Source organism: Hippocampus comes, unplaced genomic scaffold (genome assembly GCF_001891065.2).
Source record: "Hippocampus comes isolate QL1 unplaced genomic scaffold, H_comes_QL1_v1.1 scaffold150, whole genome shotgun sequence".
Lineage (NCBI taxonomy): Eukaryota > Metazoa > Chordata > Actinopteri > Syngnathiformes > Syngnathidae > Hippocampus > Hippocampus comes.
Window position 1 is genome coordinate 2,211,903 of NW_017805496.1, and position 26,651 is coordinate 2,238,553.

General features: G+C 43.5%; 1 protein-coding gene across 2 annotated transcripts in view; it reads right to left on the reverse strand.

Moving 5' to 3' along the window:
- Window positions 1-26,651, reverse strand: part of gpc5a (glypican 5a) — a 72,773-nt gene that overhangs the window by 19,569 nt on the left and 26,553 nt on the right. For both annotated transcript variants that reach the window (XM_019876416.1, XM_019876417.1), the window contains exons 7-8: window positions 11,971-12,091; window positions 2,157-2,319 (exon numbers count right to left, since the gene is read on the reverse strand). In XM_019876416.1, the coding sequence (XP_019731975.1) occupies window positions 2,157-2,319; window positions 11,971-12,091 (284 nt within the window). The remainder of the gene's footprint in view (window positions 1-2,156; window positions 2,320-11,970; window positions 12,092-26,651) is intronic.

A 26,651-nucleotide genomic window follows, 5' to 3' on the forward strand; every position in this document is an offset into this window, starting at 1 on the left:
ATGTTTGCGGGAGGAAGAGCTATTTTCATATCTCACTCCTGTCATGTTTTAGTGAAGATTCTCCGTCATCTGTGTCACGATTATCCGAGCAAAGATGGAAAAAAAAAGAGGAGCTATTCCGAAAACTCCAGGATGAAGATATCTGAAAACAAGCCTCGCGCTCCTGGTCGGGGACAAATGATAATTTAGTGATGACGACCGAGTGTGCACGTAATAATATAATCATGATAACGAGCGTTCTCATGTATTAGTCAAGTCATGATTTCTGACTACTCGCGGGTCGGGAAAACTGTCAAGTCGGTTTCCTCGTGCCCCGGCTGACGCGATGCCAGGCCGGCGCGGTCTCTCTTGCCGCTTCTTGTCAAGTTGGCGCAGATCTCACGTGAGCGTAATTATGCTCAATGAGGCTAATCCTTGAAATCAGGTCTCCATTGTGGGCATTGATCGCGTCCTATTGAATTTTCTTATCGGTCCGGACCATCTACAGCGTGTTCTGCTGATAAACCTCAAAGGCACGGGAGAGGGATTATAGATAATGGCAGAGAAAGGGATCAAATTAAATTTGAAATGGCCTTTCGGCAGCAGAGAGTCTTGCAGCGTTACTGTTTTGCTTTGAAGCACATGCGCGCGCACACACTCAGTATCGCACATTGTCCTCCAAAGTCTAACAGCCATTACCTCCCCCAAAAAAATTGCTCCTGAAACACGAACATTGTCCATTTCCACTCTGTCTTCCTTTCCTTATTTTTGTACAGTGATATTGAGTCTTTGATTGGTTTCGCTATGACCTTATGAGTCTGTTCCTCCTCATTTCTCAAAGGCGGTTCTCTCAAGTATCAGGAAATCGGTTGGCCATCGCTTGTCTTCTGGTGTAAAAACAATTCTGGCCTTGATCGAGGTGCACTGTCAAATTTTACACCTATTTCCAAGCTGCCTTTAATTGCAAAAAAAAAAAAAAAAAAAGTGGTACACATGCAGTTAAAATCCTACTTGGATCAACGTCACATTTATTGTTTGAATGTCATGTGACAAATTGTTGTTCCACATCAGGCACTTTGTATTGTTTTGAAAGCGCTCTGGAAATAAAGTGGAGTTGAGTGTGCTTCTGTGATTGAAGTTTTGCGCTCAGATGAAGGAGAACGAGCATCGCCGACGAGTCAGGCGGCGTCTTTCCAAACTCTCCGTTTGCATTTCGCCAAAAAGAGAAACCGTTTTCACTCCAGTGAGAAGCGTCATGAGTTGTGTGCACCGCTTGTTGCTCTGAGCACAATAATGTGTTCGAATCACAACAGAGCAAAGCTTCTCTCTGCGACCAGAGCCACGTGCTATAACAAACTGCTTTGTGTGCCGTTTAGCATCTCATCAGGCGAACAGTCGTGACTCGTCACGCTTTTCATGAAAGAGCTTGCCTGGCTTTCTTGAGAAACGCTCGCTTCTCGTTCGTCTATTTGGTAACATTTCAAACCGGTGCGTACGGATGAGGCACGGCTGACGGCAGACCGTCGGTCAGAATTTTCTCTTTGCCGAAACGCATCACGGCTTCCCCAATTTCCAGCAGCCTCCGGAAGGACCGTGAGGCCGCGGGGGAACATTTACCCGGGGTGAATGACTTGTTTGGATGACCACCCACCCCCCCACAGCCGCCGCCCTCGTTGTCGCCATGGGCAAAACGGGAGGGATGATTAATCCGGCGGTTCGCATGTTTAACGATGAGAGGGGAGAGGAGGCAGGCGCATCCGTGCCATGTGGGGAAGGTGTGAAAGGAGAGTCACGGCGCCGCGATTCATCAGGGGGGGGGTTACCCATCCTCTCTGGAGTCATAATTTTTTTAAGTAACCGGCCTTGATTGCCGTAATGCCCCCATTGAAACGATTATCTTTCACGGCTCTGATTATGTGTGCCATAAACTGGAGTCGAGGATTGACTCTTATTAAGATGGATTATGATCCGGATTTACTTACCGCTCGCTTCGGCGACTTTGAATTTTAATTGTGCATCAAAGAAGATTTGATGATGTGACCATACATGAATGGAATGAGTCCGATTTATCGGCGTTTTGGAGTTTTTTTTCTCGTTGCCCAGTCAGTCGTTCGTCCTTGCCAAGTCGGCGATACAACTTTGCTTGTCGTTTAGTCACAGGAAAGGTTGCGACTTACATTTGGAGACTCTCTGGATGTTCTTCTCCGTCTCCGCACCACCGGAACCATCGCAGCCATCTTCATCATCACAGTCGCCGCTGTAACGTCCTTCCGCATCGCCGCTTCCTGTTTCAATTTGGTCCAGCGTCCCCAGTTTGGGGATGGATTTCCCTTGCAGCAGCTAGAGGTGCAAACACAGATTTATTGATGTATTTATTTATTTAAGTTGTTGTTGTTTCTTGCGTAAAATCATTTGTGTTTGTGTTTTGTACAAGCAAGCTGAAAAGAATATTTTGGGCAGAGTCAACTGAAGTGATTTGTTTCATTCACGTTCTGTCTTGTTTTGGCTTTTTTCCCCATGCATAATATGACGACAGTGTGTTACAGAATGTAATGCCGTGATTAGGTTTGTACCAGTTTCGACTCTAATCTCATGCAGACGTCATTTATGCATTCGATGAATACGAACGGTACGGCACGATATTAGCAGTCAATATTTGCGCTGAATTTGCATGACGTTTTCACGTGTCTTGTGCAAAGGAACGGGATTCACGGTCAACGTTTACATTGCTTCCATTGCATGACGCGCAATCAGAAGGAGTACAAACGGAAAGAAACTGGAAAAGAGTCGCAGAGGAAACGCTCTCACAGTCGTCAATTGGACAAACATTCATTCATCCCGGTCTGACAATTCATTGGCTCATTCTGAACAAGTTCAACAAAACAAACAAAAAAAGCAAAACTTTCTTTTTTTTTTGTTTTTGTCATGTGCTGTGGAGCTCATCTTGGAAGAGCTTCATCTCATCTTCATATGTGGCAACCTTCGATCCATCCAAGGGTCACGGAAGGCTGCTGGAGCCTAGCCCAGCCGTCTTTGGGCAGTAGGCGGGGGACACCCTGAACCGGTTACCAGCCAATCGCAGGGCACACAGAGACGAACAACCGTCCGCGCTCACACTCACACCTAGGGACAATTTGGAGTGTTTAATCAGCCTGCCATGCACGTTTTTGGAATGTGGGAGGAAACCGGAGTACCCGGAGAAAACCCACGCAGGCCCGGGGAGAACATGCAAACTCCACACAGGGAGGCCGAAGCCTGGATCGAACCCACGACCTCTGCACTGCGAGGTCGATGCGCTAACCACAGGTCCATGGCAACCTTTTTTTAATTTTTTTTTTTTTTAAATTTATGATACTGATACGTGAGAACAATGTGCTCATTAGGCTGATTTTGAAAGAATAGAGCATTCCCGAAAAAGTGGTTAGTTGGGCGCTTCTGTATGCGCTGCACTGGCACTGACTTTTCTTCTTTTTTTGGGGTGGAGGGGTGGGGTGGGGGTGGTAACAAGGGAAATAAAAGACACTAATTGCAACATCTAAATTCATGGAGCATCAGAGGAAACAAGAGAATGCTCGGTGCTGATCAGAAAGGTATTGCACATGTTAATTAGTCAGCGTTGTGGTTGGCTACGAGAGAGCGACTGTGTCACGGATGCTGCGATGACTGGAGATGGGTGTGAATGTAAATAAGACAGCAGTCTTTCCTTCTCCCTCGTGGCAAGCTTGAAGGACAATGCTCAATTTCACTCCCCCTTCCTTGTAAATACAATGCCGTATTTGTTGCCAGACAAGGACTTTGTTGTGCAGAAAATACTGACAGATAGACAGAATAACCAGAACATAGCACTGGGTAAATAAATGTTTTTTGTTCCCGCCCCCTAACCTGTTTTTGCTCAATAAGCAGTGTTCATCCGACGCGACGTGTACGCTCTAGTGCTGCACAAGCTGCTGTTTAGTCCTGCCTGGGAAAACATCTGCTAAAACGGCATTCATCTGTTTTAGGAAATCATTGTGATACAGAGCAAGAGAGACGAGAGCAACCATCATACGGTCAGCCCGTGAGCCGTGTTGGGACATGGACATGATTTGAAAATGATGGTTATCGTTCCTGAAACATTCATTTCCTGAATAACATACAGATGTATGAATGAAATGAAAGAATGTGGCTGAATTGCCACAAATTCAGATTGTCTTTCATCTTTGCGATATTTAACGGCAAATTGATTTTTTCCGCACCCCGGAGAGCATTCATCACGCTTAACCCTAATTTGCATTCCGGCAATGTGAGCGTTGGACTGTTGGGAGATGCATGGCATTGGAATGCAAAATGAATGGTTCTTACCTGCATCACCGTGACCGACATATTTATTCTGATTATTTGATGACAACACCGCCGGCTAAAAGTGTCGTTTTCTAACCAGACGGGGACTTTTTTTTTCATTCGGTGCCCAGTACGTGTGTGTTACGTCAGGTCACGTCGGCGATGTTCTGTGCACGCAAACCGGGGAGGACATTATCGATCGAAGCACGAGAGAAAATGAAATCATTTTTACACTCATCAGTAACTGTGTGCGATTTTGCCTGATCATCAGGGCCGCCCCGAGCCAATGTGGCACCCTAGGCAAGATTTTTATTTGGTGCCCCACTTTGGTGCAAAATGATTTGGCAGGTTTCATTCTGACAAACAGAACATCCAACTCAGATCAAAACCTGACATATCAGGCTGAAAGAGAAATGAGAGAAACTATTAAGAGCAGGTGAATGTTAGCCTGTCAGATGTAAATGCTAGCAACAATGCTAGCATACATTTACCGCTAATCTAAAACCAGATCTACAAGTATTTTTATGATATTCTATTTTCCTTATTTAATTTTTGTGCCTTTCAAGGTGACTCGACTCACCACAGCACTCTCTCTTGATGAGCCGCCACTACTAAAAAGGTACATTTTAGAATTTACATTGGGGACTAGCGCTCCCGAATTCTAACCACGATTGATTTGATTCCATACAAGTTTGGGGCATTTAAAATGCAGTTAGTATTGCGTCTTCATTTAAACAGGTGCACGAGTCAAACACTTTTGGACATCGGCAAGAGTCGAAGCAGAAGAACTTCAGCTGAACCGTAGCAAACTGCGCCGTAGTAATATTTGCGGCGGGCTCCATCCCAGTAAACGATTTGGCAGGTTGGACAATGGAAGACTGGCAACTGCGGCAAGGCACCATTTCCTGGCACACCGCAGCTGGAACGCAAGCGTCTTCATTTCTCACTGTTTAAGGACTGAAAACATCGCAAACGGCCGCCAGCCAGCCCACAGACAAGCTTCACAGCTGCCGCTTCAGGACAACGACAAATGCATGTCATTAAAACAAGATTCACGGGGCATATCATTTGGGTAGATTTTGGTCGTGCAATCATTCCATATGTGACCGCGCGAGCTGATCGAGTTTACTTTATCTCACCTTTTTTTTTTTTTTTTTGATGGTCGTGGAATCATTCCATATGTGACTCCGCAAGCTGATGGAGTTTACTTTATTTTTTGTCTTTTTTTTTTTTTTTTTTGGTTATCCAATGGTTAAAAAGTGTATTAGCTGCAAATGTGATACATCCCATTTTTAAACAGGAGGGAGGCAGAGAGTATAAAAAAAAAGGGGGGGTGCAGGGGCAATGCACAATGACCATATTTGCTCGTCAGAGGAGCATCATGTCAGAATGAGAATCGTCTCCCAGGACACACACCATCATTTTGCGTTTTCCTCACCCCAGCAGGAGTGCTGACAGGGTGTTTATTAGGGCCGCGTGCAGTCTGGGAGCATGAACAGTTATAGCCATGAAACACGGGAAGTACAAAACTTGGCAGGCGTTGCTGTTGAAACTTTTCACAATTATATCGACTGAAAAATGATCAAGCATGATTAAAAAAAACAAAAAAAAAACCAGAAGAAGCCAAACAAAAAACGGCAAAATAGGAAAAGGAAGAACAACCGGAACAATCAATCAACTCATCATTCAATTTTTTGCGATATAACAGAAGAAGCCAAACAAAAAACGGCAAAATTGGAAAAAGAAGAACAACCGGATCAATCAATCAACTCATCATTCAATTTTTTGCGATATGCAAGTGGCACTCTATATACATTGAAATATAGAGTGACTTACACCATAAAAGAACAGAACAAACCCGACGCCACCCATGCGCACGAACAGATGCACACGCACGCGCACGTGTGCATTTCCTCTCGAGCAGAACGTGCGCACACTGAAAGGAAGGCAACTGAAATGCTAATTTACTGTCAACAATTTTGCGGCGAGGACACACAAAAGGAGTGATGAAGCCAAATAAAAGAAGCTAAAAATACCCAAAAAAAAAGCATAAATAATAATAATATCATCATAATCATAAGAGTCACCGTCTTCATCAACACTGATCGTGTCCATCTGCTCGACTTTGGTGCAGGCAGCCTGGCTTATGATTAAAAAGGGAAGATGACATCATAAAATGCAGAGGTGATTAATTAACAACTAATCAGTTGTCACATTAATCGGTAATTATTTTTGATCATCGATGAATCGTTTAGATCCCTTTTTTGTTCATGTAAAATTGTCCAAATGCTCACAATGTTCAATTCTCAGCTTTTCAACTCGTAAATATTATCCGGTTTCTGTAGCCATCCATGAAAGCAAAATATCACATTTGTTTTGACTTTGGAAAACAATGATCAACGTTTTTGCTACCAACCACTAACTGAATAAATTGATTATTAAATGACGCATTTTTTGCGCTGTCGATTTGAAATGACGTCATGTTTTCCCAATCAAGGGTTGCAAATATTTTTTCAGTCAAATTTATCGATTTAATCAACAAAATAATCGACACATTCAACGATTATTTTGAAACAATTGCTCCTTGCCGTCCGACTGACATAAAATTCAAGTCCTGATGGATAAACTCCGACTCCTGACCCTAAAGCTGATCATGATTCTGCCTCTCAATTGTGTTCATTGTTCATATTTAGCATATTGAGCAAAAGCCGCTTCTTCCCTACAGGTATGCGGCGAAAGCCGCTTTTGTCTTTCATCGCGGACAAGAACCAAAATCAAGAGAAAGTTTTTGTGTCATAGTTCACACGCGGCCCAAACATCATGAAACCCTTGTCAGAAAGTCAAAAGAAGTCATGAAGCACTCCGAAATCATTAACCAATGAAACAGGTGCAATAAATTCCACGGCCGCAAAATATTACAAGTGTTTCGCCCCGAGATTTATGGTGCCCATCTGAACGTTTCATGGCTGTCAAATATTGTAATTTTGTAGACCACACAACAAATAAAGGCTGAATACATTCTCGGTGTTAATCTTTTGCGGGGGGGAGGAGACATGAATAATTCACAAGAAAAACTGCTGGTCAACCACCACATCAATGACTGGTGAATAATTCAGAGGCCGAGTGGGTGAGAAGCTGCCTGGCCCTGATTATGATTGAGAGACACGGGGACAGGGCCTGCTTATAGATTCTTGATGGGTTTTACCACATCAAGAAGAGAGGACAGCCAAGGAGGAGGGGGGGTTGGGGGGGGGCACAAATAATTCATAAGAGCGAGCTGCTGATGAGCAAGATGATGAAATCCACAGTTTGCGCGGCCACATTGCATGATGAATTTGTCAATAGCTTGCATTTCTATTTTCCTCGCTCCTGCTCTGACCACTTGTTTCGGCGCGAAAATAGTCATGCTGTATTTCCCTTTGGGGATAGGCAAAGCGGGAACCTTTTCCGCGCGTCGGTTCCTCAAGGTCGCCGGCCAAACAAATAAAGAGTAAAGAGCAGAGTGGGCGCGCCGATGAAACACAAGCGGCCACCGCGCGCCCCATGCAAATGTCAAATTGACGCGGCCCTCTTCTCCGAATAAAACGGCGGTCTCTTGAAAAGGTAATCGAATTTCATTATTTACCACCATCCCTAATTCAGAATTTACACGAGTCTTTCTCTCTCTCTCTTTCTGCGAATGCAAACAGACACCCTGCCATTTATGCGCCAGCACATGTGTCCCTTCCTTTTAATAAGGTGATTTACGCAGTCATGAAGCTCTATGGGCCATACTCTGACGCACAAACTTGTTTGGGTGCACAACCGAATGGGGATGTGCACTGGTACATGTAATTGACGTTTTCTGAGCCGCCATTAACCCACACAAACATGGCCTTTTTATCTCCTCCTCGCCCCAACGATTAATTGACATTTCAGTCAATCGCAGTCGGCGTTTGACAACACAAAGGACAGCCGCCATTTCATTTTAGGCCCCTATTTATCTTAACCTCCTATCAACTCAGATTAAACCCACGTGCCCCCTCTTTGTTTACTCGACGAGTGTGCATAGGAGCAGCGGCATACATGATCAGGGTTTAAACGTTGAAATTAAAGGACAGCTGACTCTCGTGTGTATACTTCCGCGGCTAATGAGTTGCCGGTCAGCTCTTCGTAAATCAAGTTCCAAAGAGATGATCATGAAAGCAAGACTCGGTACGGTGAACGAAACAATAATTTCATTTTAAAGATGGACAACATATTAATAAATGTTTCCCAATATTACAAAACCAAAAAAGGAGAGATACTGTATCTATTCAAGGGCATATATCATGCTATATTAAGCCTTACGCAGTGAACTCAACTCAGCTGTATTTCTTTAAAACAACCATTGCTGCATATAAGGGGCTGTACACGGAACAAAAATAATTCATACACCAACAAAAAATTAAAACAATAAATGAATAAGAAAGACAATAGAAAGCACAAAAACAGCTAAACTAATAATCACGTCTCATGCTGAGTCAAAAGCTAAAGAATAAAAGTTTGAAGGCGAGTTTTAAAGATGAGCAGCGAGGGGGCTTAGCTAACTTTCAGCGGGAGGTCAGTCCAACGGAAAAGGCTACATCCCTTCTTAATCTCCGCTTAGTTTTCGGTACCTCTAATAGTGTCTGGTATGCAGACCTGAGGCAGCGGCCGGGTGCGCAGGGGCCAGTCAAGAAGCAAGCAGCAGCATTTTGAACCAACTGGAGATCCTTAATGGAGGATTGCTTGTACATATATACATATATATCGCACAATGGTGATCGCATTTCTGATGAAATATGAGTTATTTTGCTGGTTACTTTTCAAAACCCGGAAGTAAGACTCCTGGCTCACTAAAACCCCGCCTCTCCCCATGTGGTTGCCGCACCCATTTCTGGCTGTCGTCCAAAAACTGGTTGCTGCGTGCACCACCCGCAAAACAGTAAATGAACAGTTTTGACGACTCGGCAGACTCGTGCCGCTTTTCAATTCCCAAACAGCCCCACACCACCGTCATTCATTTGGCCGCCCCTACGATAGAGCAGCTTCTCGTCCTGACACTGCGGCCTCCGAGTCCCCGAAGCCACCGCTGCCCCCGAGGTGGGAGCCACCACCGTCGAACTGGGGGGTGCAGCGACGCTCCGTTCTGGCGAGTGGAAACCTCCCATTGAGGTGTGTGGGAGCCAGCGTGTGAAAGAAGCCACGTCTCCCCGACTCCAGTGCAAAAATGAAAGTGGCTGCTCTGAGAAAGTGGGCGTGTGTTTAGTCTGCAGGGTTAACAGAGCATATAAAGCCTATTATGACAAAAACTAATGCATGTCAATGTAAAAATATCCGAGGCTAATTGAGTCATAAATTCCTCACCACTTGAGTGTGACAGTATGTGTGTAAAGTATGAAAAAAAAATCCATTTAAGTGCTTAATTATCTCTTTTGACACATTTGTGAAAATTAGCATGCGAAAGTCAAATTACATCACAAAAGTTTTGAAAGTAGGGTTGTCGGATCCGCAGGGGTGAAATTCTCCACTGAGGCAAAAGGAAAATGCAAATCAGCTGAAAGCCACCTGACATCGCACTTGCCTTCAGTAAGTGTTTGGAGCCGGCGATGTGATGCAATCAGGCATGAGAGCTCTTAAGATGTTGACACAATGAATCTGTTTTTTTATTTGCAAGTTGAGCGATCATGAATGCATGTCCTTACGCTGGTTCACCGAAGGGCAGTTATTGTGACGCTGAACCTTCAACTTTACTAATAGCAAAGAACACAACCCATAATACACAATTTTGATATTTTGTTTTGACGAATAGCACACATCTTTTTTTTTCCTCTCAACAGACGTCATCAGACTTCAGTGAGTGTCTATGGAGCCCATAATATACTGTCGAGGAAGCCTTGGATGCTTCTTTTTTTTTTTTTTGTAGTACGATTCAACAACGCAACGGAAATTATGAAATCAGGAAAGGCAGAGTTGAGACGGGAGCTCTTTGTTGTCTACAAATTGAACTAATCATGACGTTCATCACAGAAGGCGGCATCAGCGTACGTGACTCAGAATGGAGTTGGGCTAAACGGTAAGATGAAGTGACCTTTTGTTGTCAAACCAACCCCCACCTTCTCAATAATTTATGCTTCTGTGTCAGAGCGTTTAGAATGATAGCTGAGCGATCAGTAATTGCTTCTGCTGAACCCGCACCGTCACCAGTCGCTGTAATCTGACAGAATAGCAGAATTAGGAAAGAAAAAAAATGTCCAGGAGAACACCCGTGTTGAGTTTTATTTGCTCACAAACCTTGACAAGATCAGTAATGATCTGTTCAGAAAAAAAGGTCAATACAAATACTGTATGAAGTTGTTTTTCAGAGTAATCCTTTTACTCTCCACACGACGTGTCCTTTTCTTCGGTCTCCAGAGTGAGAATTATATGAAAAGATTCCACGTCTTTGATTTGCAGCACTTTCATTGTGGGATCTTGTTAGGGATGTTCTCTGTGAGGAAAAGTGACACTCGGGCACGGTGTTTGCAATGCAGCTCATTATCTGATAAACCAGATACAAGTCTGTCTAAGTTATGTGGGATGCGGAAATGCACAAGGTACAAGAGATCGTAGTGCCGCAGTAACAGTCACTAAATTATATTGCTGCTCTAGTTTTGAAATATTCACTTTCCGGCACTTGTAGGTCCTTTGCTTCGCATTTTTTTTAAACCTCTTTTGACAGTGGACGCGCATGAGACCCAGGGAGCGCTCCACCATTTGAAGATGGCCTCTTTCGGCTGTTTCATATTGCAGCCTTCAAAGAAAGCACGCCAGCAAACGAATGGCTAGTACAGTATCATCTGATTCATGATTGGTTTCTGATTTGAGAAAAAAAAAAAAGTGCCGTTTCATCGGGATTATAGTGCTCCAGTTTTTCGTAAGCAGTCATTGGTGAGGAAATGCGCGGCTTTGTGGGAAATGATGATATCGATTTATCTGCTGTGACAACCCACAGATGGCAGAATGAGGTCGGGAGAGATGACCCGGCCCTCAGATTGTCACTCAGGAAACTCAAGCGACCGGCACGTTTGGAACGCCATCGTGTGAAAATGCTCATCCGGTAGCACAACTGTACACAGATTAGATTGCCGCAGTCGATGTTAATGAAGCTAACGAAGGGAACAGCTCCGCTAAGTGGCCTAATGGAAACATTGCAACACAAACAGAACAGGGGTCGGAAATGAAAGCAAGATGCGTGAAGGTAATGCGACGGTGATTTGAAGATCCATCCATTTTTAGGATCGCGTTGAGGGAAAAAGCTGACTCCTACTTAGAAACGCGTCACTGTTCTGTAAGACAAAAGCTGCGGCATTCATCTCTTCCTCTGAGAAGACGTAACAATGCAAACGTCTTCGGGTGCTGATGGGCTCCTGTTTTTGCAGCTCTATGACGACGACGAAATTATTTCGTTAACGCCCGTTTTCATGACGGAAACAAGACGATGACGAGCTCAATGTTTCTCTCTGATGACGAAAATATGACGTGACGTTTTGCTAGCACTCAATGACGTACACGTCATGCTATCAACGTAGCAGCGGTGGTGGCTAACGCCGACTTCTTCACTGCCGCAGCGGCTCGAAATGGCAATCTCCCCATCGAAGCGTCTCAATCCGTAAAGTGAACGAGGCCTACCTGGTTGATATGCTTCAGTTTGTCTATGATTTGATGGATGACAGAGTCGGCTCCTTTCACTTTGACCTCCGGGTTGGCGGCTTGAGCCTTGATCCCGTTTCCCACCACGCGCAGAGTGTAGCTGTGAACACACACCAAAAATAATGTTGACTTGAATGTGCCGGGGGAAAAAAAGTCTCACATTAATGAAGCCATCAGTGCCGACCCTCTTTGGATATCAATATTAAAAGTCATTCATATTCGCGAGGTACACACGGACGATGATGTAATCAAATTGCCGTGACATCCCGGGGGGGGAGCTAAGCAGGGGTTTGCAATGTGAAAGAATCCCGATTCACTTGCCTCAGCACATGCTCAATGCCTTTCACTGGCCCTCTAAAGCTGTTCAAGCTATTCTTTATGATCGCACTTGAATAGAAAACCGTTCCACCACAGTGAGTTCGCTGGACGAAACCACTCACTCACGATGTACACCTTGACGCGTCCAGTTGCTACATTAATCCTTATTTGAAAGCAGCTCAACGCCGTAATTGCTTTCGAATAAGTCTTCGGTTCACCCCCAAGGTCTCCCTTCCGTCTTTGCAGCTGCGAGAACTATCACGTTGGCAGCTGGGGCGCGTGAGCACAAATTCCACGCGTGTCAAGATCCCTCAACAAACAAAATACAATGAGTAGGTCGAGGGATACACACAAACCGCCGACGACAACCTGACACACAAACGTTTGGATTTGCGAGTCTGCTTGGATACAAAAACATTCTTGCTGTGGCGAACACGCAAATTGCCGGAGATAAATCTGCGAGACTGGTGAGTTGTTAGTCGCGAACAAATGAGTGATTTGAAGCGAGTTGGGGTCAAGAGAAGACGACATGAATAAATAAAGCACAGGAAGCAAAGTGTCTAATTTATTTAAAAGGAAAAACGGATGGGAGAATTCAAATTCTGTCATCATGTCTGGGTCGTACGGATGTATTTCGGATGTTTGTTTCTTGCTCGCTGACCGGAGCTTTCAGAAGGAAGAGTTCAAATTAACAAAAAACATTTGGGGGGGGGGAAAAAACAAACTGATACTGACTTACACCTCCACTGACATAATTTGGAGTGCCAGAAAAATCAGGCACAAATATATGACGTATTATACAGTATGCAGTATAACTATATAAATACCAGATTTTATTTTTTTTTGTTGCCTCTTGGAAAAAAAAATCTGAAAATTAACTCTCCGATATCATTTTGCTTATTTTATTTCAATTAACTCAACTGTATTTACAAAGCATTCTAAAACAACCAAGGCGCTGTATATGGAGCAAAAGTAAGTCATTCAACAAAAAAAACATAAAACAAGAAATGAATAACAAAGAGAGTGGAAAGCACAAAAACAGTCAAACTAAAAATCAAGTCTCATGCTGAGTCAAAAGCCAAAGAATAAAAATGAGTTTTAAGACGAGTTTCGTTTCCATTGTTGTTTTGTCAAAAAGGTCAAATCATCAAAACTGTCATGATCCACTCTTAATATTTTTCCAAATCTTAAAAGTTAGTGTTTCTGTGACAGAGCCCACACATAAAGATATTGATGCAATGTCAGAGTTGTGGTTGTATTCTGCGTGTTGTGCTCTGATTACCTAAACAAAGAGCACTACGCACACGAGGATTCGGTCCACTAACTGAAATTCAAGCAAGTCTCCCGCATGCTCACACGTGATCTCTCAAAAACGAAGAACAACAGACACTTCCCGGGTATGCGTGAGGGCTTCCGAGTCGAGCCGCTGCTCCTCCACGTTGAGAGGAGCCAGGTGAGGTGGCTCGGGCATCTGGTTAGGATGCCTCCTGGACAAAATAGCCCCAAAAGAAGATGTCCGGCATTCCAATTCTGCTCAATTTGACTCGACTTGACTTATTGGCCTTCCGAAACGGACTCTGTGCTCCGAGGTCTGAGACATAAAAGGCAATGTTGTCAGTTTGTAGTCTGCTAAATCTTTCTGTCCCCTTTTGGGCATCCAAGCATTGATGGAGAACCAGTCTGCTGTCTCCAAACCGTCGACTACCGCTTGTTTTTTTTTTTTTTTTTTAAATCTTCTGCGTGATGCTTCATCAAAATGTAATGCAGAGAGGAGTTCCGTGACTCCGGAGATGAAACGGTTAGAAAATGCGCACTCTTCATGGTTGGCTGAGTGAGAAACAAAGCAGGCCTGCGGTTAGCAGACCGGAAGGTGATACCTGCCTTCCGCTTGTCACCGTGGAGAGCACGGCACTTCAGCTCAGGACTGAACAGAGGGAGGAGACGGGATCGTTCACTTCCGCAGTGGAAAGGGACCGAAACAAAAGAACTAGTGTGAGCTCCAGAGATTTGATGTATTCCATCTCCTGCAAGTCAATCTGCGTATTTTGGCTACAACTTGTCGTCCATTCGGTAATCACAAAGATCGCAGAAAGGTACGACGATGTCAGAGTGGAACTCGTGGTAGCGGCGCACATCAGGACACGATTTCAGTCTGTTGCCAAAACTTACTTTTTAGCATTCACCCAAAAGCTCAGTGAACCGGAAACTTTCATAGTTGCACAAACAATATTGAATTGAGAGTACAGTGATCCCTCGCCACGAGGCGCTTCAAGTTTTGCAGTTTCGGTGCTTGGCGGGTTTTTCCAAAGTACTGCATTCATAAAAAAGAAGAAGAAGGGTTCAGGCGGTAGCATGTTTGTCGCCCCAACCTGCAGATTGTGGATTCGATCCTGAGCCCTTGTGAACATGTCAAAGTGACCATGAGCAAGAAAGTGAAACCCCCAGTGGCACCTGATGCCGCGTCACCAAGAGGTTGAATGGTAAGACGGTGGTAAAGTGCTTGAGTTCCTTGTAGGTCGAAAAGCGCTAAATAAATGAAAGCCCGTCGACATGTTTGTACCAGCCTGTGAGGAAGGACGTGTCAGTCTGATAGCAGAACCCTCTCATTTGCTGTTCCCAAGAGGGAATCCTTATTAAGGGAACTGGAGAAAGGCACAAATCACTCGTGCAGTAAACAAACTTATCCAACGACAGTGGAGTAAGTCAATTTATATTCTGTCGAGTCCTCTCTATTCAACCTCCATGCATGTTGATTCTTCGAAATTATTTACGCATGACTTGGAAATCAAGAATCAAGAACATGAACGATCACATTTTTTTTTCCAAGTGACATTATTCAGAAAGGTTCGATCATGCAGTGTGTCCCTTCGGCGATTCTCATGATTCGCCACATATCAAGACCCGTGAACCTTAACGACGCAGATAACACGACAACACTCGCTGTGTCCTCTGGCAAAGATTGATCGCCTAACACCCCGACTGGCATGTTTGTCCCAATTACACAAAAGCCCTAAGCCTTAAAGTCATATTGGCTTTGGCTAGCGCATCAACATGGAATTTTCCAGACAGAGTTGCTTCAATAAAGCACTGGCGAGAATAAATAGGATCTGGGAGTTGGTCAGCAAGTAATTTGCGCTTTTGTGACAGGAATCGCTAATGAGTGAGTTGTCAGAGCTCACTCATATTGCTCGGATGGATTAATTACAGATACGCACGCTAAAGAGGTGGCGAAACGTGGTATAGTGGATGAGTGAAGAAACCCCTTTTTTTCTTTCTTTTGTTCTATAATGGAGGGCTTTGAACATGTTGACATTTGAAGTCATCATCATGGTAACCAGATTCATTTGCCCCCGTGCACGGTCAAGTCTTTACAGCAGCAGTGCACCGTGAGATCACAAGAATCGATCTTTAGAAGGAACATAGCCCCAGGATATCTGCAGTCTGCATCGTGAATCGTGAATATTAATCTCTAAAAATCTTGTAGACTAGAATCAAAATGTTCTGTAAAGCAAATTGGAACTCATTAAATTTTACGAATGACACAAATGTCTCGAGTACGTTTACGCTAAACTAGGTTGCTTCGCCCCTGGTTATCGCCTCCAATTCATATTCAGAACTAAATCATTAGCTTCCTGCACTATGGTCAGAATGTAAAATAAATAGGGTAAAAAGAAATACTGCATCCAAACGTGTTTTCTGCTGACACCGGTTGTATTAAAGCAAGCTTATAATTGCTTGCAGGACCCGTTTATCGCGACGCCATGACAGCTAATACGTGCAGTCATACTTGCCTCCACCAGGTGAAAAAAAAAAAGACTCTAGACCAGGGGTCCCCAACCGCCGGTCCGCGGACCGGAACCGGTCCGCCGGGCATTTGGTACCGGGCCGCACAGAAAGAACTTGCCTTAATTCCGTTTTATTTATTTCGGAATACGAAAGATGTTTTATTTTGAAAACTTACCGGATTCTCCGTTACATCCGTCTGTGTCCAGCTTGACACACGTCAAGCCACGCTTCTCCGTAACGCGACCAATTAGGCTAAAAACAAACACCGGAGCTCGCAAAATGAGTAAAAAAACTGCTGGAGATCGCAAATGACGGCGGCCTTAAAAGTACGTTCGAGACAACTGGATTAAAGTTATGTCTGAATACTCTGAGATCGCCACAATAGCACTTTTGCTATTTCCGACATCCTACCGGTGTGAGGCGGGGGGGATTATGCAGCAACGGCGACGAAAACAAAATTACGAAGTAGACTGGACATAAACCACACACTTGCGGTGTCATTGTCTCTCCTATTACCCCGAGATGGGACCGTCTGGTTGCAGAAAATCAAGCTCGGTGCTGTGGTGAGTCGTCATTTTCATGCACTTTGAATTTGCGTTGTGTCGTATTTTGAAGGCATTAAACATTGCCATAGCGATTGGAGTGTTGCGGCCAGATTAGACGCTCCTTGTGTTTATTATTATATTTCGAAAACACCACAGTTTTCATGCAGCTCATACCATATTATTTTGTTGTATTATTTCCGCCACACCTTAAATGCCGGTCCCTGAAAATATTGTCTGACATAAACCGGTCCGTGGGGCAAAAAAGGTTGGGGACCCCTGCTCTAGACAACAGGTGTCAAACTCAAGGCCCGGGGGCCAGATCCGGCTCGCCAAATCATTTTATGTGGCCTGCAAAAGCAAACCACGTGTGTCAATTTGCTAAAATCTGTACCGAAATGTCAAATTGACATGTGTAATAAATAACGTTGAGATTTTGCAATCATTTTGTTTACACTCACTTGAACAATAATCGAACAAACCATTAGAATTGACTTGACTGATTTCAAAACTAGTAAGCTATTCATTTGTTGTGTGAAAGTAATAATTTTGTGGTTTCACTGTCATAACGGCCCTCCCAGGGAAGACGCAACTCCAAATTGGCCCGCGACTAATATGAGTTTGACACCCCTGCCCTGCTCTAGATTAACATCTGCGGGCAAGCGGTCTGGCGCATCCAGTCAATGGCTTGACGTCACATTCCTTCCTAACATGGCACCGTGTGTTAAAATTAACCAAGAGGATTTTATTTGGCCAGGCTAAAATGGGAACACCAGATATTCATCAAAGTTTACAATATAGCTGCTCTTCCCCATCAATGGTTCGAAATGGTCCTCGGGGGGTACGCTTGAACCATACGGAGGATTATCTTTGCAAAGCCACCTGCTTGTTTATCGACTTGCTGTGCATCTCAACACGTTCAACGCATTCACTTGTGTATGGAGCGATGTTAAGGTGTGGCACATAGATTCCCAAATCACCTCACCCCTGGCACATCCGTTAGTATAGTAGAATAAAGCAGTAAAAGGAGTTTTATATTATCCCGATAATTTGCTTGCAATGGTGAGGTGCAAATGGACTACTGCATCATGCACGTGGTTAGTGCCAAGCAGATATCAGACGTCGTCAAATAGCAATGGAACTTTTATAACGCCTCTTAAATACTGGAGTTTTATGGAAGGTAATAAGGACAAATGGAAAAGTTGGCTATCTCGGAGGTACAATGGCCTCATAAAAGCAGATGGTCGCAGACAGAGGGAATTTTTAAAGATGTTAATGTCCCATAAGGGCAATAATGTCCAGGATTAAGCAGATGTGGCAAGAGAAGGGCAGGCAATAAATGACTAATCAGTGATTTCATGACATCAGTCATCAACACCAAAGCATTGGAAGTGGTGCCGTTTTCTTTACACCGCAGGACAGACAGACTTGTCCGTCCGTCCTTTGGTAAGTTTTCATTTCAGGATTCAGAAAAATATCCTTCTGAATCCCATGTAGTCATACTTTTGGTCTCAATCCAGAGCAGATTATGCAAACTGTCATTCTGATGAAAAACACCCCCCACCCCCGCACCCCCACCCCCTCTGGCACGAAATTTAAGAGGCTTAGACATCTTTGCCATCTTCAATCATTGACCAAGCTTATCCAAATTTCAACACCTGCCTCACGGAAATGCAAAGGCAAACATTGAGAGGCTGATTATGAATTCATGGGGAGTTCTGTAAATACACATAAACAATGAGACTTGAAAAACACGACTCTCAAATAGTGGCGCAAATAAAGATATCAGAATGAAAGTCAACAATTGAGCAATAATTGTTTGGGGTTTTTTTTTTGCACAGTGGAAGTGTTTTGGATTTTACTGCAATGTGAAGCACAAAAACAGACTGTAATAAGTTTTGAAGGCGCCTTCTACCCCACCGTCTGACTGGTTCATCCGCATGGTACAGTATTACATAAAAAAAAAAAAAAAATCAGTGCGAAGTTTTTAGGTAAATAGAAAATAATTTGACCGTTTTGTACATTTTTGCTCTAAACACGCTATCAACCAGACCCATTTGAAAATACGAATACCATTTTCCATTTTTAATAGATCTATACAGCAATCCACTGTTGGTAAAAATATTTGAACCAAAAAAAAAAAAATTACGGGCATGAAATATATCAAAAGCACTGTGCCAATTGAAAGGTTGTGTGATGTCGGTGAGTCTGGGCATGAGTTGTGGTGGACAGCAGCGACTGCGCGAGAGTGCTCATTGTGTTGGCAGGCCTGTAAAGTGGAAAACAAATTGACACACGACAGAGAAAAGCATTGTTAATAACCCTGTCAAATTCCACTGATGAAAAAAAATTGGCAAGATAATAAAATGAGGCTTCAAAATGGTCTGTGCTTCTGCTGAATGTGCTGGCACCATGACCCGATGAAAAATGGATGCTTTTTCAACCGGCCGCTTTCTTATGCTTCCACATCTGTTGACACAAGCTTGAGCCGTGAGAATCTTTCCGTCTGAAGCCTCTGATGCTGGAATATTTCCTATTGGGTCTTCGCGGGGCTTTCCACACTGCTCCAAGAGGCGCTAGCCACCAGCTAGCTGGCGAGCTAACATGCATAGGGAGCTCCTTTCAGACGGCAATGGCCAGCAGGCTCGTCCGAGGCGTAATCTCCTGCCTTGGGAATTTTCAAAAAATGACACCAAGCTGGTGTGTAAATTGTGACATCCAAGGAAGATGCATTTTCACGGTAACGGCAAAGCTAGCTAGCCAACCGCACGCTGTATTGATAGAAATCGATCAAGAATGAATAACTAAGCAACTCACAATTGCGCCAGACAACCACTGGGCACCCACGTTAGCCACGCCACCCCACAAAAAAGAACAAAGAAATGGTGAAAGAGATTAGCGCAATACCCACGCCAACTCCACACGGCAGGTCCAAGCCGAGAATTGAAGTTCGAACCTCGGAAATGTGAGGCCAATGTGCCAACCGCTTTTCCAATGTGTTACCAGAAATTGGTATAGTCTATAAATTCATAATTCAATTTAAAAAAAAGTCCAAATGTTTCTGCAACATATAAATCCATAAAATTCGACTGAACTACCTCTGTTGCGTGTTCACATTTGTTAAGAACTGATTTCACATGTTCAAGTTCCGATGGAAGTCTAAGAGAGTGGTTAAAAAAAAATTGATATCTTGGTAGGATTTTTTTTTAATTCTTGTTTTGCAAGCAAAACTGTCTTGTCATCATCTTGTAATCTTTCTGCCTGACAGAATCAAAGTAATGGGAACACTTCCAGTTGTTGAGTGTAAGCACTTTACACTGCAAAGGCAGATTGCTGCTTGGTGACATGCGCATTCAGTGATTATGAAAATTAATCCAGGGATGTTGACTGGATTCTTGGATTTCACATCCATAAGAGGCTGGCGACACAAGCGCTGCAAGTTATTTTCTGAGGAGAGACAGATTGTAGCTGCAGAAAACGGGGCTTCTGTTCAACCAACCAATGTTAAAAAACGTGAAATGTGCTGGACAAGTGTTGGATAACAGTTACTTAAGTGTACAAATACAAAAGTAAGGACGAAAAACGATGTATGCTGGTTGGTCAGTATGCTAGGTGTGATTACCGTATTTTCCGCACTATAAGGCGCTTCGGAGTAAAAGGCACACCTTCAATGGATGGCCTCTTGTCAAACAGTTTTCAAAAATAGCATTATAAGGCACATAGAATAGAAGCGACAGTAGTGACTGCGGTTGTGTTATGCATCCACTAGGTGGAGCTACACTAAAGGGAATACAATACAGCTTTATTCATAGAGAGTTTTCACAACCATTGCAGCCGTAACAAAGCGCTTTACAGAATATTTATAATAGTACATCCAAGAAATCAGAATATTTTTCCATACATAAGGCGCATCGGATTATAAGGCACACTGTCGGCTTTTGGGTGCGCCTTATAATCGGAAAATACGGTACATACATCAAATTCAGGTTTATGGTTGACAGCTGCGGCATGCAAGCGAGTAGATTTTTATCTGCTCAGCGCTAATTATTTTAGCACAGCTGGCGGAAACAAGGAGCCACATCTGTTCTTTCTCCAGATGCATGTGCTGGAATACATCTGAGAAGACACTGTAGAGTCACAACAAGTAAACAAAAGGACAGAAGGGACCAAAGTACAGTCTAAGCAGCCTCTGTGAGAGTGTTTGGACATATTTGTTCGCTTTCCGAGTCTTCTTGTCGCTCAGCATTTCGGCAACTGAAAGGCTTAAGTGGGTCTGCTTGTAAAAAGAGTTTCCAAATCTCAACCTCTGTTGTTAATTACATGATGTTAAATTCAAGCGTACAAATATATATGGGCGCTTTTATCTGTAAACTGTGGGGAATGAGGGAAAAAAAACAAAAAAAAAACATTTAACTACAGTAAGTCACAGTGGTTATCGGTCAAGTCGGAGGAAATTGAAATGTCAGCGTCAACAGCACAATTCTACCCAATATAAATGTTAATAATCAGTCTGTCATCATTTTAGTTGTTGCAAAGACTGTACATCACAGACCACCCCGAAATAGTAACATCAACAATAACGCTGGTGCTAAAATGACTCGAGGACCTGATTTTATTCTTCCAAACTTTTTTTTTTCCATAACGATCCAAAATTTAAATTCCAAACGATTTTTCCTCTCTTACAGACTAATCATGAAATAATGTTTCGATGTCGATTCCATGTTCCTTCTCTTACTGTTATTTATTAGCAGCAATTTATCAATAACCTATTTGCTGAGTTTGACAGTGTATTGAGATTTCATTCGCTCTTGCAGCGATGTAACACGGGCGAACGGTATGTTTTTGGGCCCGCAACAAAAACAAAGTGAGCGGCGATTCGCAATGAAACGTATTCAGAAATGACGGCAGAAATGTTTAACATTTTCGTGTCAGGTTATCTTACCAATCTTTGACAGCAGAGACAATGTAAAAGCACTTGGTCCGAGTCAATTTTATAGCCGACTGATCAAGCCACTCCCCCCCCTCCGCACCCCCACCCCCCATTCGTTTTTGATGGGCTTTATGCTCCCACACTGTACCTCCCTTTATTTGTGTAGTCGACCGGATTGCAGTGCAAAGGTAAAGAGCCCCGACATCGATTTATATTCACCAAAAGACCGTTTACTGTATGTTATTTTGGGCCCACTTAACAACGCGCCGCTCTCTTTGTGTACGTCAAAAACACCGAGACCCTCAAAAGTACCACGGCAAGCCCTCAGGCGGGAATGTACGCCATCGGTCGAACGGGTAAATTTATGTGGTGCGTTTGTGGATAATAAGCCAGAGGGCTGGCCATGAAGTTGTGCGTCTGCAGTTCAGGTCCAGTCCTTCTTCAAGGAGAATAATTTAGCGGTGCCATGAAACTGTTGTAGCATGACAGTGTCAGTGGGATCTAAATATTAAAACACTGCCTACTAATACTTCAGAGAGGGAACATCGGTTGCAAAACAGGGCTGGAGTACTGAAGTCTGAGCCCAGACACGTTTTCTTTTTTTTTTTGTCTCGGAATGAGTCAAACTCCTTGCCTTTTGACTCAGACTCAGCCATTGGACTTTAAATTTCTGAAATTAAAAAAAAAAAAAAAAAAAAAAAATTAAAATTGTTGAGCTCATCAAAATGACTTTCTGATTGGTTAACCTGACCATGACCGCCAAAGGACAAAAAATGTGTTTTGCCAACCAGTGAGTACTAGCATTAGCCACATCTTCAAAAAAAAAAAAAAAGTAAAGAAACATGAAGCAACCTGCAGATTTTGTTCAGAAGACAATTTCGGATACTTGGCTCCACGTCGATTTTTGCTCGACACTTGCAGAGGCCCCACAAAAAGAGACTGCTGTTTTTGTTGTTGATATGCACACGTTAGTAAAGGGAAGGGTCTGGCCTTGGACTCGGACTTTTGTGACTCGAACTTCACCTACATTTGATCACGGTGAACTTGACTACAGCTGCGATTCTTGAAAGATCACGTGACATGACTGTTTTCATTTTTTATGGTCTTACTTGATCATTTCTGATCAACACGCATTTCTATTGTCACACAGAAAAACTGCTTGAAAATTATCCTAAAATAACAACTATGAACAAAATATAACATCAAGGCGCATATACAAGACAACACGCTAATTTGCTTGTCCAGGCTTTCCTATCTAAACTCATCATCTGTTCAGCGTTTATTAGGCGTTTGGAATTTGAGTGATGGTAGGAAACGAATGAAAATGTTCACTGTCACAGTAAATGTCCACTGTAAGGGAGAAGCACGATGGAGCTTTTTATCTTGACATACACCGACGGCCCCGTTCCAACACCGATGAATAAACGTGTCAAACTTGTTTACGTCCTGTGTTACAGAAAAGATGGATCTCGCACTCTTAAACAAGCAGCCAGAATATGTAGTTTAATCTGTTTTTATGCAAAAGCATATATTTCAACAACCTAGTTGACGACGAAAGAAACTACTACAAAAAAATACAAAAAGCTGGCGGCCTCATCTTGCCTATAAATATGTTGACAGAGACTTCAAAATCCACCATAAAAGCTAAAACCACATTCCCCAACGCAATTTTCTAAAACGTCAGAGTGACAAATGCCGCACTCCACAAACTAATTCCGCCCGGCTCATTTCTGACCGAAACCGGTTTCCAGGCTGGGCAGCCGGCGGAAGCGCGTATCTTCGCAACCTCTCCGCACTGCTTCAGCTTGTGTCAACAACACGGTGGCTGTGTTCGCCATTCATATGTTGCTACAGATGGTGTCATCGCTCTTCTTTAGCGCCGCCGCTGACATGATTCATGGCGCTCTGGGTCTTGATTTAGGGTCCTTCTCTTATGTCTTATAGCCCGCGGCGGTAAGCCTCTTTTCTCAAAGATACCCCAAAGGAAAAGCGACCCTGGGCTGCCTGAAGAAGCGGGACTGGACAGAACAGCTGAAACACAAACAATGGTGGTGTGGCAGCAAGGTAGCTTAGAGTTCACAGCCTCCCCCTTCCTGCTTGTCCGTATGATCCGATGCTTGTGAGCGCACATCTTCATATGTCTGGACAGCCGAAATTGACACTAAAGGGAATTTCTCTTCAGGTGGACAGTTAAAGGTGCTCTTCGCTTCAAACTCATGCAACCGTGCGTTTTACGGGCCTTGCTTTGTGCATCGCTGCAGAGTCATGCCTGTTCCCACAAAGTTGGAAGGGGCTCCATTGCCGACATGCGTCCATTGCCTCCTTTTAAAGTTTAGAACCTGCTTTCATTTGAATATCTCGTATCGCAATGACTTTGCTGAGCTTACAGGTGCAAAGGGAGATCAATATTGAGAGAGCCTAGCATAAATGACGAGACTGATATTGAATTGGATATATTTGATAAAAATTGATCAAAATGGCTCAACTGTGTTTCAACTGGAAGTAAGGAAGAAAATGTATATAGTCATAAAAAGACACATTCAATGCCAGCTGAATAATGGGCACGCCCCATGCTGAGACGAATGACCGTTCGCGCTCACAATCGCACAGAGAGACAATTTCAAGTGTTCCATTAGCGTGCCGTACATGTACCCGGAGAAAAGCCACACAGGCACAGGTAGAACATGCAAACGCCACACAGGAAGGCCGCAGCCAGAATCCAACCTTGCACCTCTGCACTGTGAGGCGGACCCGCTAACCAGTCGCTTACCGTGCCCTCATTAATGGAGTAATCAGATGTCATTTTATTTTGCATTCCACTGCGTGACAAAACCATTTTGGTTTTCCTGATGACTGTTTATTAACCAACTATTGTTGTTCGGTCTTGTTGAGTGGGGAAAAAAAACAACTACTGTGATTGAGTGACTGATGTCATCCTCGCCAACCCTTTTTGAAAATGATTGAGGTGCTGGTTCTGTGATTTTTTTTCCAGAGTAAAAGCAATGTTTGCAAATGTCTTATTCTGATCAAACACAAAGATAATCAGTCCGTTTTCATGAGGGACTGCAGAAATCACAGAATTAACTACTGTTAGAGGCTGACATATTTTAATGACTCCATTTTATAATCGTTTATTTATCGATTAATCGAATAATTTGGACACCTCCAAAAATGAATTTACACTCTTGCAGTCCCTCTGCAGCAGTTTACTAAAGAGAGTGCAGCTGAAATATGTGCATGATTTATTTTTTTTGTTTATTGTTCCTCCTATCAAGTCCGCTTCGACTGGATTAGTTCAACCGTTTTCCTTGCACGTAAGCATTCTTTATCTTCCGTCCAAATTCACAAGTTTCACTTCCGTTCTGGAGGCCTCCAATTGCCCCGACAGAGTGGACTATAATGGAAGACCGTGTGCACCACTTCCTTATCGCTGCCAGTAAATTACCTCCGGATCTGATACAGGCTGCCAACTCGCGGCAACATCTCGGCAGACACAAAGAAAAAGCAAAGCGAGCGAGAGGCAGCAAGAAAAAAAAAAAATAATGTCAAGATTTGTCGAAAAGAGGCAAGAAGCCCCCGCGGAGGACTCGCAACTTGAGCTGATCTCAAAGGTCATCTGAGAACATGCAAACGCCACACAGGAAGGCCGCAGCCAGAATCCAACCTTGCACCTCTGCACTGTGAGGCGGACCCGCTAACCAGTCGCTTACCGTGCCCTCATTAATGGAGTAATCAGATGTCATTTTATTTTGCATTCCACTGCGTGACAAAACCATTTTGGTTTTCCTGATGACTGTTTATTAACCAACTATTGTTGTTCGGTCTTGTTGAGTGGGGAAAAAAAACAACTACTGTGATTGAGTGACTGATGTCATCCTCGCCAACCCTTTTTGAAAATGATTGAGGTGCTGGTTCTGTGATTTTTTTTCCAGAGTAAAAGCAATGTTTGCAAATGTCTTATTCTGATCAAACACAAAGATAATCAGTCCGTTTTCATGAGGGACTGCAGAAATCACAGAATTAACTACTGTTAGAGGCTGACATATTTTAATGACTCCATTTTATAATCGTTTATTTATCGATTAATCGAATAATTTGGACACCTCCAAAAATGAATTTACACTCTTGCAGTCCCTCTGCAGCAGTTTACTAAAGAGAGTGCAGCTGAAATATGTGCATGATTTATTTTTTTTGTTTATTGTTCCTCCTATCAAGTCCGCTTCGACTGGATTAGTTCAACCGTTTTCCTTGCACGTAAGCATTCTTTATCTTCCGTCCAAATTCACAAGTTTCACTTCCGTTCTGGAGGCCTCCAATTGCCCCGACAGAGTGGACTATAATGGAAGACCGTGTGCACCACTTCCTTATCGCTGCCAGTAAATTACCTCCGGATCTGATACAGGCTGCCAACTCGCGGCAACATCTCGGCAGACACAAAGAAAAAGCAAAGCGAGCGAGAGGCAGCAAGAAAAAAAAAAAATAATGTCAAGATTTGTCGAAAAGAGGCAAGAAGCCCCCGCGGAGGACTCGCAACTTGAGCTGATCTCAAAGGTCATCTGATGATTTCCAAAGATCTTCGTCCGTCGCCACGGCCTTGCCTCTTACACCCGACTCAACAGCAGGGGTCAAGCGTCTGTCAGTCTCAGCGCGAATCACCTGCAAGCTATCACAGAGCAGCCGCAGCAGCTGCACGCACTAACTAAGATGAGAAAAAGATTTCCACAGATCATACGTCACGAATTGGACACAGTACCGGTATGTTAAAATTATGTTTAAAATATTATTAAATCCAAAAACAAATACAAGACTAGACGTTACTGTCTGCTGTTATAAATCATGATATTTCTCCCAAATATGTGTCTGAGTGCAGGCTTTGGTAAACGCGTGGCGATGATTATTTGTCATGTGACTTATGAACTCAAAAACTTTTCACAGACACCTGGAATCATACTTAACGTAGCGTTTGATCGAAACAGGTGACTCTCAGTCTGCTTTGCGTCATATGTGGAGGGCAAGTTAGCAAGCGTGACAAAGATGCTACGTGGAGACCTAGAACGCCAGATTAAAAAATAAGCCTTTGGAGT